Source organism: Camponotus floridanus, unplaced genomic scaffold, assembly GCF_003227725.1.
Source record: "Camponotus floridanus strain SB8 unplaced genomic scaffold, Cflo_v7.5 scaffold188, whole genome shotgun sequence".
In the NCBI taxonomy this organism is placed as follows: Eukaryota; Metazoa; Arthropoda; class Insecta; order Hymenoptera; family Formicidae; genus Camponotus; species Camponotus floridanus.
The window spans coordinates 241,841-263,868 of NW_020229312.1; the positions used below are offsets into that span (position 1 = coordinate 241,841).

Below are 22,028 nucleotides of genomic sequence, written 5' to 3' on the forward strand. Positions count from 1 at the left end.
TCTTTTGTTCTCCACGAGAAAATATCGATCGCACTATACTTACGAAACTACACTTCACTCGCTATCGTTTAATGCACGTTTCGTGTTTCTACGTCGAGTCGTTTTTACTCACTACGTTTGACTAATCCCAGAGCATTACAAGGAGCGCGATTTAGTTCCATCTATTATGTAATATGATAGATTAAAATCTGTCTTGACACATGCAATGGAAATAATTATATCATATTTTTAAAAAATACGCGAAATAATAATTTCTTCCTTTAAAAGAAAGATTTAGTGTAGTAATTTTTTTAAAGAGCTTTCATTTTTCGGTCAATTTTATTGAAGAGGCTTTTCATCTTTATTTTTCCACTTTATTTATGTTTATATAATTGTCCTTATAACATTCACTGGAATTTCTACATTTTTTATTTTTCTTGACGTATAGGCTTTATTATCTTTCCATCAATAATATTATAGTCATAATAATTTTAATTATAATTTTAATTTTAATAATTCTTTTTTTAATATATGTTTTTTATTCAAAAAAGCTTTTATATTTTATAATCTAAAAATAAAGATGTCAAAAATATAAGGCAAATGTTTTAGATAAAATATATTATTTTTATAAATAAATATTTTCCTAAAATATATTATTTTTATAAATAAATATTTTCCTAAAATATCATCTAGTACATTAATGTAAGGAGAGGTAAATAATTTAAAATAAATTTTTATTTGTTATAATAATTATAATTATTAAATACGAAGCTTCCAGCTTCAACGTACATCACTATAACTTTGTACAATAAATTTTATTATTCTTATTACGTAATAAATGTAATTGATAAATATTTCTGCGGTAGAAATGAACATGTTTATTACACTGGATTATATAAATATGATACGCAATGAGAAATTAAAAATACATTTGTCACAGTTCAATGATACTCTCCAGATACTTATTGTCCACTATTTTCAATAAAACTAAAAAAACAATTAGTAGGAACGGTGATTATTCTCATGATAAATAACTGTAAGCAGAATAATAACTGTAATTGGCACCACGAGCAGTGAAAGCTTAATGGCTTATCGAGCTCATAAGCTCTAAAAAATTCATAGAACTTCTAAATAAGCGGGCTCTATTCGTTCTTCGTCGCCTGGAATGTCGTAGGTACGTTTAGTGTCGCGCGTTCTTCAATCGTAATCGATAATGATGGTGTAATCGACCTGAGGTCGAGGATAGATCGCTTTCGAAGAGAAAAATGGTCTGGCGAATAATCTTGGAAATCGATACCATAGCGGTGGTGGGTGGTGGTAGTGGTGGTGGTAGTGGTGATGATAATGAAAATCCGCGAAGAAACTGGGATACTTGCGGACAATCGGTGCCACCGCGTGATCAGAACGCGAATCGTCGAACTCCCCGCGGTGCCACGATCTTCAATCGGAAGCGACCGTCTCGTAAGCGCGATTGCGATCGAAACCACCGTTACACTTGGTGCCGCGAACGAGCTCGTCTACGTAACCAGCCAGTATCCGAAAGTTGGTCTCGTTCGCGTTCATGGTCCCGGTCATGTACTTCTGGAACGGCACCGTAAGCACCCACAGCTCCTGCCGGCCATTTTTTGTTTTGATGATCTGCAACGAGGTTGACGATATGTCAAGTGTAATTTGACAAAAATACAACAAATTGTTTTTTTGATCGCAAAATATTTTTCTGGCAGTTTATTAATATTCTGAAAGCACTATTTTAATGAATTCTATTTTTTTGAGCCTAATATTATTATTTTTTGATTATAATAATCGTATATAATTTTCTATTTAATTTAGATACATATAAAAATATATAATATATAAAAAATATAATTAAAATGGAAGGATATGTTTACATGTTGTTGAAGAATTTTGTGATTGTTGTACCTTTACTCCAGACGAAAATTGCAAAGTCTCGGGATTGACGACAGTGACTTCGTTATCGATGCCACCATATTCGGGATGAGTTATACTGTTCCAACATCCAATAGCTGTATCTGATAGAAGACCGAAGAAGAGAATGCCATTCCGATCCATGGCTTGAGCGGCCGATTGCGATGATCTTTCCTTGGGGAATGAACGGAATGACCTTGGTGCGCTATCGGGATGATCGTGGAAGAGGCTATGATTTCTAAATAATAGCAAATGTTCGATTACAGTGAGATGCCACTTATCGAAATACTTTGAGACAATTTTAAAAAGTTTAAATTATATAATAGAAACATGTGTTTTAATTATTCTTTTTGCTATTAATTTATTTTTATTAATTTTGTGGCTACAAATATATCTGCAGCTGTATATCTTTTTCAGAATTTAATAATAGAAGCAAAAACTATGAATAATCGTTTATCAAATGCTTATTTATAATTCATAACATTATCGTTTTAAATTCATTTTTTTATTTGAAAAACTATATTTTATAGTAATAATGCATTTTTATTTTATTTGTTAGGAAAGTTTTACGATCTTGCTGTTAAAGAGTTAAATCCGAAACAAAATAAAGATGTATCCAATAACATTTTCGAGATTAAAAATTAAAAAATTGAGAAAAACTATAAATCTATTAATAATTTATAAAAATGAGTAAAATATAATGAAAAATGAATTTATATATATGATTTTTGCTTAAAAAAATGAAAGATTTTATATAAAAAATTTAAGCCATTTTTATTTGTTTAACAAATACGTTCTAATAAATTTTAAACAGTATATTGCACATAAAATATATTTACATATCTCTTTTTTTTAAGAGAAATCATGCAATGCTTATATTAATTTTTTTACGATTAAATAAGCATGATTATTCTTTTTTTTCTTACCTGATAATGGAAGTGGGTACCCAACTTTCGACTTTGCTGGCCAAGGAATGGAAATATAAGATTCTATCGCCATCCAGTTTCCTGGGACTCAGTGCGAGTCCCAGAATGCCGTCCATCAGATCGAACGTGAGCCCGTTGATGTAGAATGTTCCATAGGGCGGATAAGGATAAAATAGGTTATTGGTGATTCTCCACGAGCGGACATTGCGATGATCATAGACGAGCAATCCGAATCCGGTCACATCGGCGATGTAGACAAAGGCATCGTCGCACTTGTCGTCGCGAATGTCGACCACGAGGGTGACAAACAGGGAATCCTCCTTGAACTGATCCTTAGGGAACTTGTACTGACTTAGAAGTCTATTCGTTCGCAGGTCGAATAACAGTAATTGAGGATGACAGATCTGTCGTTCCTCCAGCTTGCCAGTGTCGAGAACCCATAATCTGTTGCACGAGTCTACCTGTAATCACATTTTTACTCTGCAGCTAACACTTTGTCTTCTTATTATTCAATAGGAACATTGGATGATTGTTTGATCTGTGAGAAAAATCGTCTCTCACTAGTTTTACTTTTTAATATAATTAAGATTCTCTCTGAAAATATATAATATTTGGAGACGTAAAATAAAGCAGAAGCATTAAATTTTAAGCCTGAATTCATATTTTGTGACTTAATTAATAACATCATTATTTTCTAGATTTATTTTTTTTAATTTTTGAAAATATTATTTTATAATGATGCATTTTTATTTTATTTGTTTGAAAAATTTTACAGTCCTGAATTTTGAAGAATTAAATCTGATGTCAAGTAATAAAGTATAATAATAATTTTGGACTCAAAAATAAAAAAAAACTATATATAATATTTTTAATATTATGAAAATAAGAATAAATTTTGCATATAAATAAATATGTAAACTATCTCATTGTCAAACTTTTTAGCATTTTTATCTATAAAGGGATTCTCTGATAAAAATTGAGAAAATCGAAAATTTATATTTTTTAAATAAAATTCAAGGATTATATTAATTTATGTTATGATTTTTAACTCTCTGGAATGTCCATATAAAATAATATAATATCACAAAAATATAATATCATATAATTGCCGAATAAGGAATTAAATGTAAATTATCGTAATGAAAACTAATAATTAGAAAAATATGATTATAATTTAATGAAGATGTATATTGCTTTCTAAATGTTTCTTATCGTGTTACTTCTCAAATCTTTCCGTACGCAACTTTCATAGGTAATTGCTTTCGCTTCGAGGAAATAACACATTCCTTTTAGTGTTTGTTTTCCTATTTATGTATATGTATACTTATATATCTATACACTTCGTGCGTTTATCATTAACATGGAAATTGCAAATAACACGATTATAAATCAAACAATGATGATAATAACAGCAGAATTCATTTATACTAGCTACAATCTTTCTAATAATACTTTCTAAACAAACAGTATATTATACTTTCGTACACGATAGGTGGACGCGTACGGAACATTATATATCTAATATAACGTATACAGAATTATTTTTACGATTAGTTGAAGTCGCAACAAAAATTTAAAAAAAAACTATATATAATATTTTTAATATTATTATATTATGAATGAATATTATATTATGAAAATAAGAATTAAAATTTTGCATAGAAATAAATATACACTATTTCATTGTCAGACTTTTCAGCATTTTTATCTATAAAAGGATTCTCTGATAAAAATCTAAAATTGAAAAAATCTAAAATTAATATTTTTCCAATAAAATTCGATGATCGTATTTTATATCATGATTTTTAACATTCAAATAAAAATAGTGTTTTGAATAATTTCACGAATTTATAATTGTTAGCGTATTGAAAACTATAGAAATTATTTTCTTTTCGAAAAAATGTATTCTGTATTTTTCATCTATTAGGTAGAAAAGTGTGGTATATACCTCATTTATTAATTATATAATTTACATTTTGAACGTAAAAGTGACGGAACTCGACATTAAATCGAGAGATAAAACTTATCGAGAGCAAACTTATGTTTCTCCTTAATCTCAATCCGCACGAAACATCAGCAAACAATTATTTTAGGTCATGCGTCTCATAAATAACTCAGATACTTGATAATAGTCGTTGCAAAAGAACACATAACGGAAAATATAAAAAATATCGAAAGCGTGCCTTCCATCTTATTATAGTCAATGCCAACAATTACAATAATTAATATTGTCTCCTTTATGAAAAATTATTTGCTTATATCACACGTTCGCGGATCGTTATCCGCATTTCTCGAATAGTAATGAAGGCGTTATTTCCATACAGCGTCATGCCATCACACGAAACATGTTTATCTCCGAATAAGCGAGGCGCGATTTCCGATAATAAAATAGTAAGAAACATTTCTGAAGCTTCAGGGGACTCGTGGAGAATTAATAATCATGAATATGAAATAAATATATACAGTTTTGTATAAAATATATATATGATTTTGCAATTTACCGATTTATTTTATTTGCCATATCATAAAAATAAAACAAAATAAATATTTATTTAATCAAAACGTTAAGCAATAATAAAATGCTTAATTTTGATATTGTTAAAAATGTCATTTAATAATTAATTAAGATGTATTAAATTTAAGTTTTTTTAAAATTTATATTATTAAATTAAAGCTTAAATTTATATTATTAAATTAAAGCTTAAATTTAATACATCTTAATTAATTATTACTTAATTAATTATTATTAATAATTACTTAATATTACCTAATAATCAATTAATAAGTTACTTAATAATTAATCAAAAAGATTATTATCGAGCATAATATGTGAAATATTTATGCGCTCTAATTAATCCAAATTTGCAAGACATAAATACAAAATTTTCTATTATTACCTGCATTCTGTACACACTGGTGATCGCGTCGCAATTTCCCAATCTATTCAATTCCCAATTTGGATAAGGTGCGATTATCGGGTTTCCCTCAGCAGAAACCTTTTCCGTGATGTAACCGAGGGTGACAGGAACTCCATTTTGAAATCTTGGTATTGAGATGAATATGACGGATCCGTGTTTAGCTATAAATACATTGAAATTGTTATCAAGTGTTAAGCAAGATAAGTGAAAATGTGTCACGATCCGACTTGAAAGCAATTAAAAGATCTTGAAAATAAAAAAATCTTCGAATAATCGATTTCTTATTTTTAATTTTCTTACAGAGAATTAAAATAAACGTTTATTATAAATTAATAAAAATTTAATACTTGTGTACGAATTCGAAATATTAATTTTGAATATTATTTTTGTTATAAAAAAATATTCTTTTTTATTGTTATAAATATACAATGTCCTTTCTTATTTCTTTTTATTTTATACTATCCTTATAATATCCTTTTCACTTTTCCATGTATATTTTTATAGTAATTTTCGAAAAGTTGCATTTGAACTAGCAATAAAACTAACTGGAATTTATGCTTATACAGGTCTTCGAGTTCAAAATAGTTTCATCAATCATCTGTCAAAGTGGATTACATCAGAAATAAATAATAATATATAATTGAATAAGAAAGAGTTATTAGTGTAACGATAGTTGATGTGAAACTCTGCATAAACATTGTGCAAAAATGATACTCAAGAAAATGTTACTCAAGAAACTTCGTTACTTAAACCGCATAAATAATGAAGGATCGTAAAATATGCCAGTACGAACCGTTAGATTATAACTGATCAATATCAATAATGTAAGCGCGTGAACCTTTCGATCTCTCAAATACATTAGTTTCAATTATATGATGCAAATCAATATTCGACAAATCAATATAATTGCTTTAGTAAATAATGAGAGTAATAATCAAAAATAAGATCAAATAAAAATATTAATTCTTTTAATGGCATTTATAGTTTTCAATTTTATGGAATAATAAGTAATAATATCGAGAGAAGAAGGAAATACATTAACAATAAGAAAAAATAAAATATATAAATATAAAAAAAATTTCACAAATGAGAGATTGAATGATTTATTTGGCGAATAATGTGTTATTTCGAACCCTGTGTTAATGAACGATATGTTATTTTAAACGCTTTTACAGTATGAAAGAGAGTAAAATTATTTAAAATTATATTTAAAACCTCTAAAATTATTTAAAATTATTTAAAACCTTTGAAATCATTTAATACCTCTGTGATCAAATGACAAATCTACGTCAATCGGTATCGGTGCTCCGGGAATGAAGCGACCCTCTTGTATAGCAAGTTCTCTGGTGTGCTCGTTTGGAAAGTCAAATTCCAAGACCTTCCATGAATATATAACTTTTAACTTTTCAAAGCTCTCGGGTCTTCCAAGAAGTAAAAACGATAGAATGGCTCGTAATAACCAACCTGTTTCCTGTTTCATTGTGTATCTGTTAACAAATTACGGCATTTGTCTTCTAAGACTCGAAAGGAAACAGTTTATTTTTAATAAATTTTAATATATTTTTTTAAGAAAATGAGAGAAAGAGAGAAAAAGAAAGAGAGTTTCTAAATACATTTATTAAGAATTATAATAATAATAATAATAATAATACATATATATATATATATATATATATATATATATATGTGTGTGTGTGTATATTATTATTATTATTATTATAATTCTAAAACATCTTATATGTATATATATATATATATATATATATATATATATATATATACATATAAGATGTTTTAAAAGTAAATAGCCAAATTTTAAGAGCATGTCTCATGAGATTATTTTTCTATTCACCAATTATCTACACTGTAAAAAATTTTTGTGTAAATTTACAACTGTTATAGTGGGTAATATTGAGACCAACTATTAAAGGTGTATATTTACATACATTAGTAAATTTACGTTTCATAAATAAAATTATTATTTTAAATGGTAAGTAAGCATCTTGTACTAATAAATTTAGATGTTAGAAGTAGATTTCTAAAAATGTTTATGTAATAATACACACACACACACACACACACACACACACACACACACACACACACACACACACACACACACACACACATATATATATATATATATATATATAATAATAATACATTTTATATATGTATTTATACAATTTCACATATTAAATTTAATTTAAAATTACATACATAATTAGTGTAACAATTATTTGTAACAAAAATATATAAATTCATGTACTTTCACAAAAATTAGTTATTTTACTCTTTATTGTATAAATATTCGTTTATATTTGATAAGAAATTACAATGTTAAAAGTATAATTTTTAAATTTTATATAAATGTTACAAAAAATTGTATATTTAAAATCCAAAAATTACACTTTTAATCTTGTAATTTCTCTGTAATCAAATATAAACGAATATTTACACAATAAAGAGTAAAAAAACTAATTTTTGTAAAAGTACATGAATTTATATATTTCCGTTATAAATAGCGTAATTGTTACACTGATTATATGTGTAATTTTATATACTTTTTTACAGTGTACATACGTTCTCCCGATTTAAATCCTTTAGACTTTTATTTATGAAGACATTTTAAGGTTCTCTTTTATGACGCTTCTATTTTTCTTTATGACACTTATATTGTGGAAGTACTTCAAAATCATATAATTGCTTCGTATGACAAAATACTCCGGAAATTTTTCAAAGATCAATGAGACAAGGAATGCGAGGCATACATTAATGCGAAAAGAAATTACTAATAATTTTTTAATAAAGTTTCTTAAGTTGTTTGTTGCAAATAAAAAATGTTTATGATTTGAAAATAAAGCGTTTACGAACTCGTATTAATATGATTCTTTTTTGTCTTTACAGTGAGTAGAATATACTTTTAAAGTTTAGTCATTTAAGTTGAAAATGATACGTCGTTTGAAGACAAAATGTAATTAAAAATTAGCTATACAATATTAAATATCGAGATATATCTACATATGCTCCATATATTAGACCGGTCGGTATTACAAATTAGTTAAAGCATTACACTTTCTAACTTTATAGACTTTCACCGCAGAAATTGCATAATAAAATTTAATGAAGGGAATGAACTTAATAAGTGTCGTTGATGTAAAAAAAAAGATATGATAAACTTTTGTACTTTATTACATTTTATCTTTTATACAAGCATTCACGAACATTAAAAAAATCTATATCTTTCTTTCATTGAACTTTTTATCTGATATATTACCATTTTAATATATATTAATATATATTAATAAATTAAAATATAAGAGAAACTGGAAAAAATTAAAAATAAAGACTTGATACTCATATAATTAAAAATGTTAGATTTTACGATAAAAATTTCAAAATAAATATATTAAAATGAAAGATATATATTTTATATATTTTTAAATATATATACAAAATACACATAATCTCTTTATTATGTAATATCTTATATGTGAGTCATAAATAATTGTGAGCTACGTGCGCCAGGAACAATTATTATTGTTAACGAATAATTTTTTTTCACTTTTTCTTTAAAAACTGAAACTATTTAAATTTTAAAGAAAAGGTGAAAAAAATATTATGCGTTAATTTTATCCAGGAGTATTTTTTTAAATATGACATCTCTTTTTGATGCTGCAGAAAATTATTTTTAATATATAGATATTAATCTTTTAGAGATTTTGGATATCCTTTAAATATATATATATATATATATATATATATATATATATATTAGATGATTTACAAATAAAATATATATAATAACACCTTCCTATCATTGACAGATATAAGTATTTCCTTTTTTAAAAAAATACGACGCATTTTTAGTGTCAAATCTTCATTCTGCAAGTGATTCTTTTAATAAAAACTTATTACTTTTTTCTGACATTATATAGTTTCGATATTATTTAATTTTTTTAGTGATAAATTCTACGATTTCTGCTCACTTTTTGCGTCACGAAGCATTCAGTGATAATATGAATGGTGACGCAGTTTTACATACGTTTTTATCTCGTCGAGAATTCCAACACTGACATTTGAATGACGTTTTTGCTTGGCTTTTTTCGACAAACAAGAATATTACTAATAAGTATTTTCGTTCTTCGACACTTTCACTGCCGTGGAAAGAAAAATTCAAAGAGACGATTATATTAACGAATAATACACGAAACTAGGATAGGATTTTTCCCTCGCCTTTCTTACATATTTCCTCTTTTTGAAATCACCAAAATTCTAATTCTGCTATAATCAAATCGGACTACCCAACGACTGCCTTCGCGTTTACCCTCTACTGATCATTCGTCACGCTTTTCTTGTAGTTTTCTCCTTTCATATTTAGTATTCCTCGTGTATTTCAACAGATCTTGATGTGCGGGGAACGTAGCTCACACTCTCTCTCTCTTTCTCTCTTAATACAAATGATATAATTCAATATAAATAATACTTGGAAAAGACAAGAGGTCCTCTTCTGACTTCACGCTCCGAACTAGAGGACGACCGAGAAACGACTGCAAGATTTCTCATGCCGGCGCGTAACTTTTCAACGCGTTCGAACATCTCCGCTCCACCGGACAGAAATGCGTTAAGGAGAGGTGGATACCTTCTGTTTACTAAGTCCTGTTCTGTCCGAGATAAGAATGTCTTTTCATAGGTCATGGTATACAAGGCGTACCTGCAAGTGTCTCCTTTTTTCTGCATCAATTAACGCACGGGAACTATTAATAGAAATATCAGCAAGCGTTGACGAAAGTTAAGAGAGTTGCAGCTTTGGAACGCGCATTGCGCGAGCGATTATTTATCATTTTGCTGAAGTAAGAAGATTATCTGTTCAATGGGAAGAAAAAAGAGACAATTATCTACAGTGATTTACACGAGGCGCGTTTGTGTTGCGGTCAGCGTATTGATTGGCATGCATGTAAATGTAATCACACTTCAATTCCGGTTTTATCTCAGTTTTAAATTTATTTGCGTGTATTTATTATCGTGTAAAAAAACGACGTATTTCGAAGATAAGATTCGGCGAATTTTGGGCAATTCCAAACATTGCGATTATTTTACAAAACTGTTTCTTATCTCCGTTTAACATTTAACACAAATATGTAAATAAAATATTATCTACACAAATGTAGTTTTTTTATTTCTTTTATTTACATGATATGCAAAGCTTTTATTATAGAGAAAAAGAGATAAAGAAAAAGAAAGAATTAGAAACAGTAATAGAACCATCTTCTTTTATTTTGTAGTATTTAATAAATATACGAATAAAATTATAATTTTTAAAAATACATTCAATAACAAAGTTTTGTTTCTTTGCGATAAATATAATGATACAACCGAAATTATTGTACAATGTATAATTTAAAAAATACTTTAAACAAATTGTGTCTTCCAAATGTGAAAAATATCTCCTTCGTCTTATCTATAAGTACTATTATTCACCATTGTCGGTATTTTAAAAAATTAAGATTGAAAGGATGATAAAGCAAATGATGATATCATTTAGTAATGGATACTATTATTTGCATAAACATCCTTTTTTCCAGCGATATCGATTATCGATATTTTCTGAAATCAATAGCGAAACGCATATATACAGAAGCGTCTGCATATATATGTATGTGTATTTGCACGTTAAGACGTTTGCATTCAACTCATTTGTCATTATGGGAGATTCTATGCGTAATATCGATTATTATCATACTACGCGATAAGACCAGGATTTTCAATGCTTGATTGCGGAATAACATGATGCATCTGCAAATAATGTATGATTAATAACATGTATACGTTTACTGATAATATAGTAATAATATATAAATAGTTATTGTTGCTATAGATACATTTAAACGGATATTAATTATAAATTTATAAAGTATATATTAAATATATTAATCACTTGAATTTTTGTAGAAAAATACAAGTTTATTAAAAAAAATAAATAAATAAAAAGCGGATTAGATTCTTTTATTTCTCTATAAAATTCCGCATCATTTATCCAATATAAAAAGAGTTTCCATAAACTTTAAGGCATCATAAAAAAATCTCTATTTTTAATAAAGAGTTTTATTAAAACAATTTATAACATTTTACAATACTTTGAATTTCTTTGATATTTTTATGATTTCTATGATTAATTTTAAAATGCGTAAATTTGTAATTTAACAAATAAATGGAACATTAGTGGGTATTTAAATTTAAGCATCTGTATTTAAAAAACACTTACAAATCCCGCAATCATATTTAATAGATTACAAATTTTTAAGCACATGGTTTTTTATGATATTTTTCATCAAATACATGTTATACGAGAGTTAATTATTCTTTAATCTATAAATTTATTACATAACACTTTATTTATTAAGATATTAATACACTCATATTTTAAATGGATTTATGAGATATTAATATGCTCATTTTAAATGATGAAACAGGTTTAATGTTTGCTTATAAGAAAATTGGATCGCAATAGGTTAGACAGATATTTTTAGTAATCTTTTTTATAATTTTCTTTTATCATTGAATCATTTTAACGTGTTATATTAACAGTCTTTTGCTTAAAAATTTACCTAATCTCTTTACATGCATTAAATTGACTTTAAATGAGAAAACGTATAGAAAAGCATGCGTTGCATGCTGAAAACTGAAAAAAAACATATTAAAAATGGATACTATATTAAAATATCACAAGCTTGTAATATCGCAAGCTTTTTGCGAATGTAAGTTATTGAGCATATTGGATATCAAGCTGTATAAAGAATGTGAAAGAATGCGAGTCGATATTACGTATATTGAAGAATTTGCGAACTCGGCAACATACTGAATTAAACTTAATTTTCCGATAAAATCGAGCAATATTTGAATAAAAAATAATGAACTTTAATTATATATATTTAAGAAATTAATTAATTAATTTAATTTTTTTAATATTTAATATAAGAAGAAATCAAAGATTACTGTACATATTTTAAGTTGTGTGTTTAAAAAAAAAATAAACTCGGAAAAAAGTATTTTTTTATTATTTTAGGGATTTTTTAAGATAACGCTTTGAAAAAATTAAAAATTTAAATAACGTTTGCAAAGTTTACACATATATAACGATTTTTAATTGCTACATTCTTGTAATAGAATCGGTGCTCCAAATCGGAGAACATTTAAACATACAAAACATTTTATTTTACAAACATCTACAAAGCATTTTTTATACATGACAGACATTTCTTGCTTTTCTGCTATATATTTATCACAAATTTCATTTCTATATATTATAAGTTCCACTGACTTTTTTCAAACATCAATGTACTGGCACAATCTCTTTTTCATTTCATTTCCACAATTAATGTTTTCTTTTTCAGAATCCTAAGGTATTATTGTAGAAATTTAATGAAAAATACGGATCAATCTGTTGATTAAAAAACGGATTAAGCGCTTGATTATTCGTTTTGATCCTCATGATGCGGATATTAATTTGACGAGTATCAATTTGTCTCAGGAAAAACTTGTGGAATCTCGAAGACATTACCCAGTAGTTGCCATTGTCACGTTTCGCCCATAATATCTCGGCAGTAAATTGTAATTCCTCTGGACTATAAGCGAGTATTCTAAAAAAATAAAAAGAATAATTTGAATAATATTTATAGAATTATAATTATAATATATATAATAAGAACATAATTCCTACTTCGTAATTAATAAATTATTAGTCATCAAAATGAGAGAATAATCGAATGAAAATAAGCATTAAAAATATTATTTTTGTCTTATATTCATTGTGCAATAACAATAAGATTTCAAAATTTTTTCTAGATTAATAAATCTCTCAGTCTCTCTTATAAGATATTATATTACTAAAAAAAGCATATGAAGATGATGTCAGTCGCGCGAAATATTTTTCGACTAATAACATTTACAAGAAATAAAATATTTGCAAATCGTTTTTTCCATTTTTTCAAACAATTAACTATGGAAAAACAACTGACGTCATAGCAATTATATTTCCTTATGGAAAATCCTAACAGTGTGACACTATACTTTAGTAATTTAGTATTTAAAAAAAAGATTGACCTATACAATATATTCTAATTATTGCGATCATTGGAGTTGGCAAAACCGGTTTTAAGATTTTCTTATAGATTTTGTTACCCTCAATTATAGAAACTTATTATAAAAATTAAAAAAACTTATTATAAAAATAATACATATCTTACAATACAGAATAATCAAATTATTTTTCTCTGTTTTTTTTTTAAGATTATTCTTGCTAAACATCAATTTCTAAAAATTTATTCGCATTAGGCCGACATACTGTGTATTTATCTGTCTTTTTCGAATAATTTAATAGCTAAAAACACATCTTCAAAATTGTTTGTCGCACCTTTGCTGATTGGTTCGCGGTTGCCACGACGCAATCGCGGTCTCGGTTAAAGGGGCGAACAAGATCGTATCATCCTGGGGATTCACAGCCAGTGGAAGACCTTGACTTGACTTTCTGCCGATCGTGGTTACAGGTAACTGTTGCCCCAAAGAAAGCGGTCCGGCTTGCAACGCGGAGGTGGATACGCTGTAGATACGATCGGTCGCCAGAGGTTGATAATAAACGGTTCGGAGTCTCGGTGAAAATGCTATACCCACTATACCGTCCAGGAACTCGAAAGTGACGCTTCCAATCTGCGGAGAAGTGCCTATTATAATATACGAGATGCGTGCAATATATGGAAGAAATTTTATTGACTCTGCACTCGAATATATCGTGTATCATATATCATGCGTATATTGCACACGTTATATTTTATAATATTTTTATATTTTATATTTTATATTTTATAATATTTTCTCTAATTAGGATAAATTATGTTATTGAATATTATAAATTTTTATGACAGGTATTGAACGGTATTTATTATATTAACCTATATAAAATTCAAAAATAATCTATTACATATTCGAGAAAATAATGAAAAACACCAATAAATTTTTTGAATACAATACATTATTAAAATTTGTGTGTTGTAATATTTTTTGAAGATAGCGCGATAAATGTTAGACATTAAATGCGATCATTTTTTGTAATTATTGCAATTGGCGAGAGATAATAAAAAGAGAGATAATAAAACTGTAAGAAATAGAGAGAACAACGTGTCCTTGTTTACATATGTATCTAGTGATATGTCAGTAGTGGGGTCTGCCACAAAAGGTATCGAGAAAGGAAAAGGTCAAGCACCGATATAAAAGAGACATGTAAAGAGATGGATAGATTATTGTTCTGTCAACGTTCATGACAAGAAGTGTTGAAAATTAAGAAACATATATTCAAAATTGTTATTCAATAAAAAATTCTTCTATCTTAGCAGCCTTTAATAATAAATTTTCCGTCTCCATTCTATCGTAAAATTAGTATTTCTTTGATATTATTTTTTTAATAATATTTTTGTTTTTATTATGACTACTTAAATGTGTATAAATAACTTATAAAACATATTTAAAATAATTTATATAACGAATATGTTTTAATTTTATTTTTTATATAATGCATGATTTTTTAAATAATCGAATCTTTTATCCTCACTTTATATGTTGTTTCGTCCGGATTAGGAAGCATGGATGCGTGAAGAAGGCTCCAGCTCCTATCCTTAGCAGCATCGAAGACAAGTATTCCTAAAAAGATATTAGAATTTTCTAAATACATATATTTTAAGGTTTAAGATATTAAGTTTTCTTCAAGAATTTATAAAGAAAAAATTTTATACAATACATAATTCCTTATTATAATAAAAAAATAACTAAATAGCTTGAAAAAGATAATTTCAAGAGAAAAAAATTATGTTTCTTGAAGAGAGGTATTTGCTATTTCTTATTTAATTCTCTTATATATTTCAATATCATAATAATGATTTATTATTTTTTTTTATCGAAATAAATCAAAAATATTATTGTAGAAGATTTAAAGTACCATATTTTCTTAAAAATATTTTTCCCAACGATTTAATTAAAAATGATTTACCTGGACCAAGAGTATCTGTTATGTAGAGAAATACATCATCACACGTTTTTGCCGAAACTTCATCAATGACAAAATTGGTCAGCAAACTATCTGGCCTCAACACCTAAACAGAGATAAATAATAATAATAACCGAAAACAATTACTTTTACACATAATGATGTTTTCTCAATGTAACTTGTTTCTCAAAAGCTAACGTATTATTACAAATCAATTCTATTTTGCTGTTTATAGATATGTAAAATAATAAAACCGGTTTTCAATTATTCTCTCTAGTTGTTATTTGAAATTATTATACTAGTCATTTGCAGATAATTTCGCCCCTTCTAACATTTTCTTTTGTGATTCTACTTATAATGTTATTACTGTCATATAACGTACTTAAAATAGAATACGTCTGAATACATATATGTATTAGAATGTGTATGTATAAAGTTATATAAATAAATTTTTTAAATTTCTTGTCACATTTAAAAACAGCTTAATAAATAAAAAATATCTTTCCTATACAAAGACATTAATAAAATTCACAAATATTGTTCTAGATATATTTTTCCCTATAAAAATATTTCTCTACTTTCAGTTATCTTTATATATATATATATATATATATATATATATATATTTATTTATTTATTTATTTATTTTATATATTTATTAAATTTTTTTAATTTATTTAATTTATTTAATTTTATATATTTATTTTATAGCTTCTACTTAAAAATTAGTCCAAGCTCATTTATTAACGCGTTCACTTCACTTTTCATAACAAAGAGAAATATCACTTTGCTCACCTCACGCGGAAAAGTGACGTGACGAACCACCTGATTGGTCTTTAAGTCGAAGACCACGACTTTCGGCGGACAGATAGGCATAAAATCATCGACTGATGTCATGACTCCGGCATCAACAACCCACAATCTGTCACAGCTATCGATCCTGGTTCGATACACTGAAATCAACTTAGTGCAATTGATTTCTCCCTTTCCAGCTCCGTGCCAATCCCACGAAGGATAAGCCTGAAGCTTCGGGCTGCTTCCCAAGGGTTCCTTTCTGGAGAAGAAGCTCAAGGTGGCCGGCACACCAGCTCGTAGCCTGGGCGTGCTGACAAAAATTCTGTCCCAAGCTATCTCGATACCAGTCAGCACTATATTTTCCTGCTGATACTGATCGAGAAAACCGCGATCATATGGCAATGCGAAATCGAGCAACTGCCATTGTGCCACGGTTTCTAATGTTTCTGCCTTCGTCCTGACGTACAGCAACAACAGAATCGTCGATAGCAACAGCACGTACCTGAAAAAAATTCAGGAAATAAGCAGCTATTGAAATTAATTTTTTCTTTTATGAAGAAAAACGTTCATATTATTTTTAAAATAATCTAAAGAGGAAAGGTAGCTTAAATAAGAGAAAGGAAAGAGTAAATTCTTAAATAATAATATATTCTTTATATATTTCTATTTAAATTATCTATTTCCTTCTTTCCTACATCGTGATTATCTGCTCACTTCATGTTTCAAGAATCAGGAGATAAAATTCTTCAGTAGATCCAAGCTGTATCACTCTTCTAGCAACACAAGAGACAGGATAGCGTGACGATAACTATCGCTGGAACTAAATAGGTTCGCGCTGCACAAGCGTGAACTATCGCGAGAAGTATACCGGGCTTGTGCCACAAGCTTCACCGATACAATACTGACTGATTCAATTTTCCAGCATAGACCTGGAACTTGCAGTGCACTAGGAGACAGGATACTGTAACTCGAACGCATTGTGTAACGAGACACGAATGCACTTTTACTCACAACGCATACGCACAATCGCTTTATCTAAGGGGCAATACGCCTACGAGAACAAGCCATTTCGGGACTAGAATTCGAACTACGCTCAATTTCGTGCAAATCTCTCTTTAAAAAGTGGGGAGAAAGGTAGCTCGGGACTACTTGACATCTACACCTTTGTATTTATTCTAGCTTACGTAGATCTGAGATTAATAGTATCGCTTTCCTCGCAATAAAATATTGCGGAAAGGAAATTAAAAGTGAAAATCCTTCATGCACGAATAATCGATGCTGCGATAAGCTTGATGAGGAACTTTTCGTAATGATGATTTAATTAAATGACTGATAACGAAGTAAAATATCATATGATTTGGTTTTATTATATTGTATTATATTATATTGACTTTTACGATATATAATAATGTTATATATAATTGCTTTATTATAGTAATAAATATATACTTTTCTTTGTAAAAGCAAAAATTATAAAAATTATCCAAAGATTATATATGTATATTTCGAGTAAAACACTCTTAAAGAATTCTAAATTCTTAGAGTCCATGTATTTGTTTCTAAAATTTGATTTAGTATTTTTTTAGAATTTTTTTATTGAAAAAAATTACAATTTTTTCCATTTATATTTTCTACACATAATTATTTTCTGTCCGATTTTTATTAAAATAATAATTATTAATACATACATATATATATACAGCTTAGATTCAATAAATAAATTCATTTTAAATTTTATTTCATTTCGATAAAACGTAAATTAAGTAATTACTACCATTGAACTATTCAACTAATTGAAATAGTTACAAAGCACGCGTAACACATTACGTTATGTTTGTGCGTGATATTGATTGAAATGTTACGAGATATCCCATGATCAATATAGTTTCTCTACCGAGTTTTTCTTTCATTAAGTAAGTTACGCGTTTTGATTATTAGCGAAACTTAAATAATTGTGTTTGCATAAGTTAATACAATTGCATGATCTACAACGTTTCAGTTTTTCACACACACACACACACACACACACACACACACACACACACACACACATTATACATTATATATATATACATATGTATATATATATATATATATATATATATATATATATATGTATATATATATAATGTATAATGTGTGTGTGTGTGTGTGTGTGTGTGTGTGTGTGTGTGTGTGTGTGTGTGTGTGTGTGAAAAACTGAAACGTTGTAGATCATGCAATTGTATTAACTTATGCAAACACAATTATTTAAGTTTCGCTAATAATCAAAACGCGTAACTTACTTAATGAAAGAAAAACTCGGTAGAGAAACTATATTGATCATGGGATATCTCGTAACATTTCAATCAATATCACGCACAAACATAACGTAATGTGTTACGCGTGCTTTGTAACTATTTCAATTAGTTGAATAGTTCAATGGTAGTAATTACTTAATTTACGTTTTATCGAAATGAAATAAAATTTAAAATGAATTTATTTATTGAATCTAAGCTTCTCATTTAAATATTCTTATCACACATGCATCTTTCCGTTCTTTAAAAAATTTATGTGGTATCCGTTAGAATCGATGTACGTTTAATTTATTATATACATATTCAATGTCTCATAAATTAATTGTACATTAGAATTTATAGAGAGCTAGATTAGAATTTATAGAGAAAGAAAATAGATTCCAGAATTTTATAAGATAAAAAAATTTAATTCGAAACATTTAAAATGAAATATCTCTTGTATATAAATCACCATTAATTTGACACTGCGATATTACAAAACACCATAAAATACTACAACATGAAAATGACACTTGAGCTGGAGCTATAGTATTAGAATCAATACGTAAACGTCCTTGATTTCGATCGAAAGTGCCGGAACTAAAGACCGCACCCATTGAACTAGATACAATTTACTTATAGGTGCGATCAAAAGAAAACATGATAAATTAATTCGACATTCCTATATTATCATCATGTCACAATTTTGCTGCTTGACATATTTATCGGTATACGTAATTTTTTATGATGTTATATATGCATGCTTGCACACAAAATCATATATATATAAAGTTTTGCTATTTTATATTAACTATTAATTACTAAAACATTAACTATTAATTATTTTTATTTATATAATAATTATTAAAAATAAATTATTATGTAAAAATTAAAAATAAAATATTAAGAATAATAAGCAATATTAATCTATTTATATTATTTATTATAAATAAAAAAATACATAAAAAGAAATGTTTCTTATATATATTTTTTATATATTATTAATTATTTCTTCATTTTTTAGAATATCACACATTTGCTAAATTTTGTTCGATACAAAAAAATCGCAACGCATTTGCATTCCATTTTTTGTATTACTATCTCGAAATCTCCGCTACAACTGCTAATTAAAAGGCTGAATAATGTGATGTTTCAAAGTGCACAATCTTTAATCGTTGCAATTCTGTGCAATTCTTAGCTCAAGATAGGGAAATGAGGTATGGCAATAGGGGATAAGGCTCGATTATTCGATCACGAACCTCTCGTGACTCTGCGTTGTATCGGAGAAAGAGATCGGATATTTTGTTGTTACCCAATATCGCGCACGAAACACCATGGGAAATACCATGCAATCACGATCGCCCTTCATTCTCACGAAGTGGAAGTGCCTGGCTATCGACCTGGAACGATATCGACTTGGAAAAATTAACAAATAAATATTCAACCTGGGGATAAGAGTGAATAGATAGTTATAAAAGACGTTTACACCAAGGTGATTATCTGGCATGATAAACACTTTTGCTTTACGTGCTCCGTTTACTCCGAAACGATTCCATCGGTTCAATTTTATTTTAATCTCTCTCATATTCAATGTCTTCTGATGCTATCAGAATCAAAATATCATATTGATATATAATACTTTTGATAATGAAATAATTATAAAATAAAAAATCATATGGTATTAAAAATAAAAAAATTTTATACATACTCATTTCTTTTTATCTTTTCATGAATTTATTTTCTGATTATTTAGGAATTTTAATCACGCATTATGCAATAAGAATTGAATTAATAATGTGAATTTTTTGAAACAGAGCATTTACTTCGAGTTATTCAAGCGTGACTTGAGTAAATTTATTGAGGTACATTTGTGTAAATAAATATCAGCTGTCACTTAAACTACACATATCAGATATATAATTATATTCAGTAAACATATAATTAACGAATATTTTATTCATTACTACTTAATAGATCATATCAAGTCAACAAGTATTTCGAAAGCATTTGTATATGTTTAGAATAAATAAGATAATGCAAGAGATAAAATTTAAAAACACAACTCTCCTTCTTTCATTGAATTGAAAATAAATAGCGATTCGTACCTTTCTCTATTTGAGATGTTTTTGTACTATCGATCGATTAATCGCTTATAGTGTAAATTTATTAATCGCTTATAGTGTAAATTTAATTTTGACTGTTTTGAATGAAACCTGTGCGGTGTCACTTGAATAAAATTGAAATTTACAATGCGCGTATTAACATTAATTCACGTTCATTAAATGTTACGACTTATATATACTTATATGTTGTACGAGTAAGTTCATTAATTGAGAACAAATTATAGCTCAGTTGATCAAATACGATGGAAATGATCATTAAAGGATAAATTCAAGAACAAATATCATTGTCATTATAATTTGTTGATGTCAATCTGCATCGAATTTTGTTCGTATAAAATTTTTTCTCTTGTATTAAACAATGCGACATCATTCATAATAAAACACATAATTTTATCATAAATCAGTAATATCATTATTTTATCTCTGATAATATTATTCAACTTGAAGATAATTTAGTAATATTTTAAATATAATATTTATATATGTTATTATGTTTCATTTAAATAAAGAACTAAAATTCCATTTTGTTATATCAGTTGCTAATTAAATGAAATAGAATCGCTCCAATTTACTCCAGTATTATTTTGTAATAAAGCTCGAAGCTATAAATATCGCGAAATTAGAATATTAAAATACACGTTATGTAATATGTAATTAAATACATTCATAGATCAAACTTTCGTAGTATCGTATAAAACCAGAAAGGATACAATTTGATCTTGAATATCAAGTTTCATTTTGAAAGTTTAACATATCGTATAACATTTCGGTTCAATGTCCGTTCCAGAAGACGTGAAAGAGACAGAAATATTCATTGTAACGTATATTGTAAACAGCTGTTAGTAAATCAGACTTGAGAATTCGAAAGGAAAACCAGTATTGAAAATCAAACTCGTTCTCGTTAATTATTCCAAGTGTACGAGTTGTGGAACTGGATCGACGTAGAGAAAAAAAAGTGTTGACGAATCACCTCCTAATCTAGATACAACACACGCGATGTGATTACCTTTTTATATTTCTTAATTGCACACAATGCACAATTTGCTAAT

The 22,028-nt window shown here is 27.4% G+C and overlaps 2 protein-coding genes across 3 annotated transcripts; both read right to left on the reverse strand.

Annotated features, from left to right (window-relative positions):
- Window positions 1-739: 739 nt before the first annotated feature.
- LOC105257139 (protein yellow) lies at window positions 740-10,509 on the reverse strand. Its single transcript, XM_011267570.3, has 6 exons — window positions 10,236-10,509; window positions 7,013-7,236; window positions 5,729-5,910; window positions 2,832-3,292; window positions 1,900-2,143; window positions 740-1,617 (listed from the first exon to the last, which is right to left on the reverse strand). Exons 1-6 carry the CDS (start codon window positions 10,487-10,489, stop codon window positions 1,420-1,422), a joined length of 1,563 nt encoding a protein of 520 aa, XP_011265872.1. The 5' UTR covers window positions 10,490-10,509; the 3' UTR covers window positions 740-1,419.
- A 2,486-nt stretch (window positions 10,510-12,995) lies between these two features.
- On the reverse strand, window positions 12,996-17,570 carry LOC105257138 (protein yellow). 2 transcript variants are annotated; one of them, XM_011267569.3, is made up of 6 exons: window positions 17,276-17,570; window positions 16,581-17,082; window positions 15,789-15,891; window positions 15,354-15,442; window positions 14,163-14,455; window positions 12,996-13,389 (listed from the first exon to the last, which is right to left on the reverse strand). In XM_011267569.3, coding segments are annotated over exons 1-6 (1,239 nt in total). In that variant the 5' UTR covers window positions 17,278-17,570; the 3' UTR covers window positions 12,996-13,139. The 2 variants fall into 2 exon arrangements, with proteins under 2 accessions (XP_011265871.1, XP_011265870.1); XM_011267568.3 differs by having other exon boundaries at window positions 17,295-17,569.
- Between the last annotated feature and the right edge of the window lie 4,458 nt (window positions 17,571-22,028).

Coding starts and splice junctions, on each gene's coding strand:
- LOC105257138 (XM_011267568.3), bottom strand. Junction 15,892..16,580: donor ACGTCACTTTTCCGCGTGAG/GTGAGCAAAGTG, acceptor ATCTCTGTTTAG/GTGTTGAGGCCAGATAGTTT. Junction 13,390..14,162: donor CCGCGAACCAATCAGCAAAG/GTGCGACAAACA, acceptor TTATTTTTTTAG/AATACTCGCTTATAGTCCAG.
- LOC105257139 (XM_011267570.3), bottom strand. CDS start 10,489: ATGCAGAAAAAAGGAGACACTTGCAGGTACGCCTTGTATACCATGACC. Junction 7,237..10,235: donor GGACCTCTTGTCTTTTCCAA/GTATTATTTATA, acceptor ATTTGTTAACAG/ATACACAATGAAACAGGAAA. Junction 3,293..5,728: donor CCAGTGTGTACAGAATGCAG/GTAATAATAGAA, acceptor ATGTGATTACAG/GTAGACTCGTGCAACAGATT.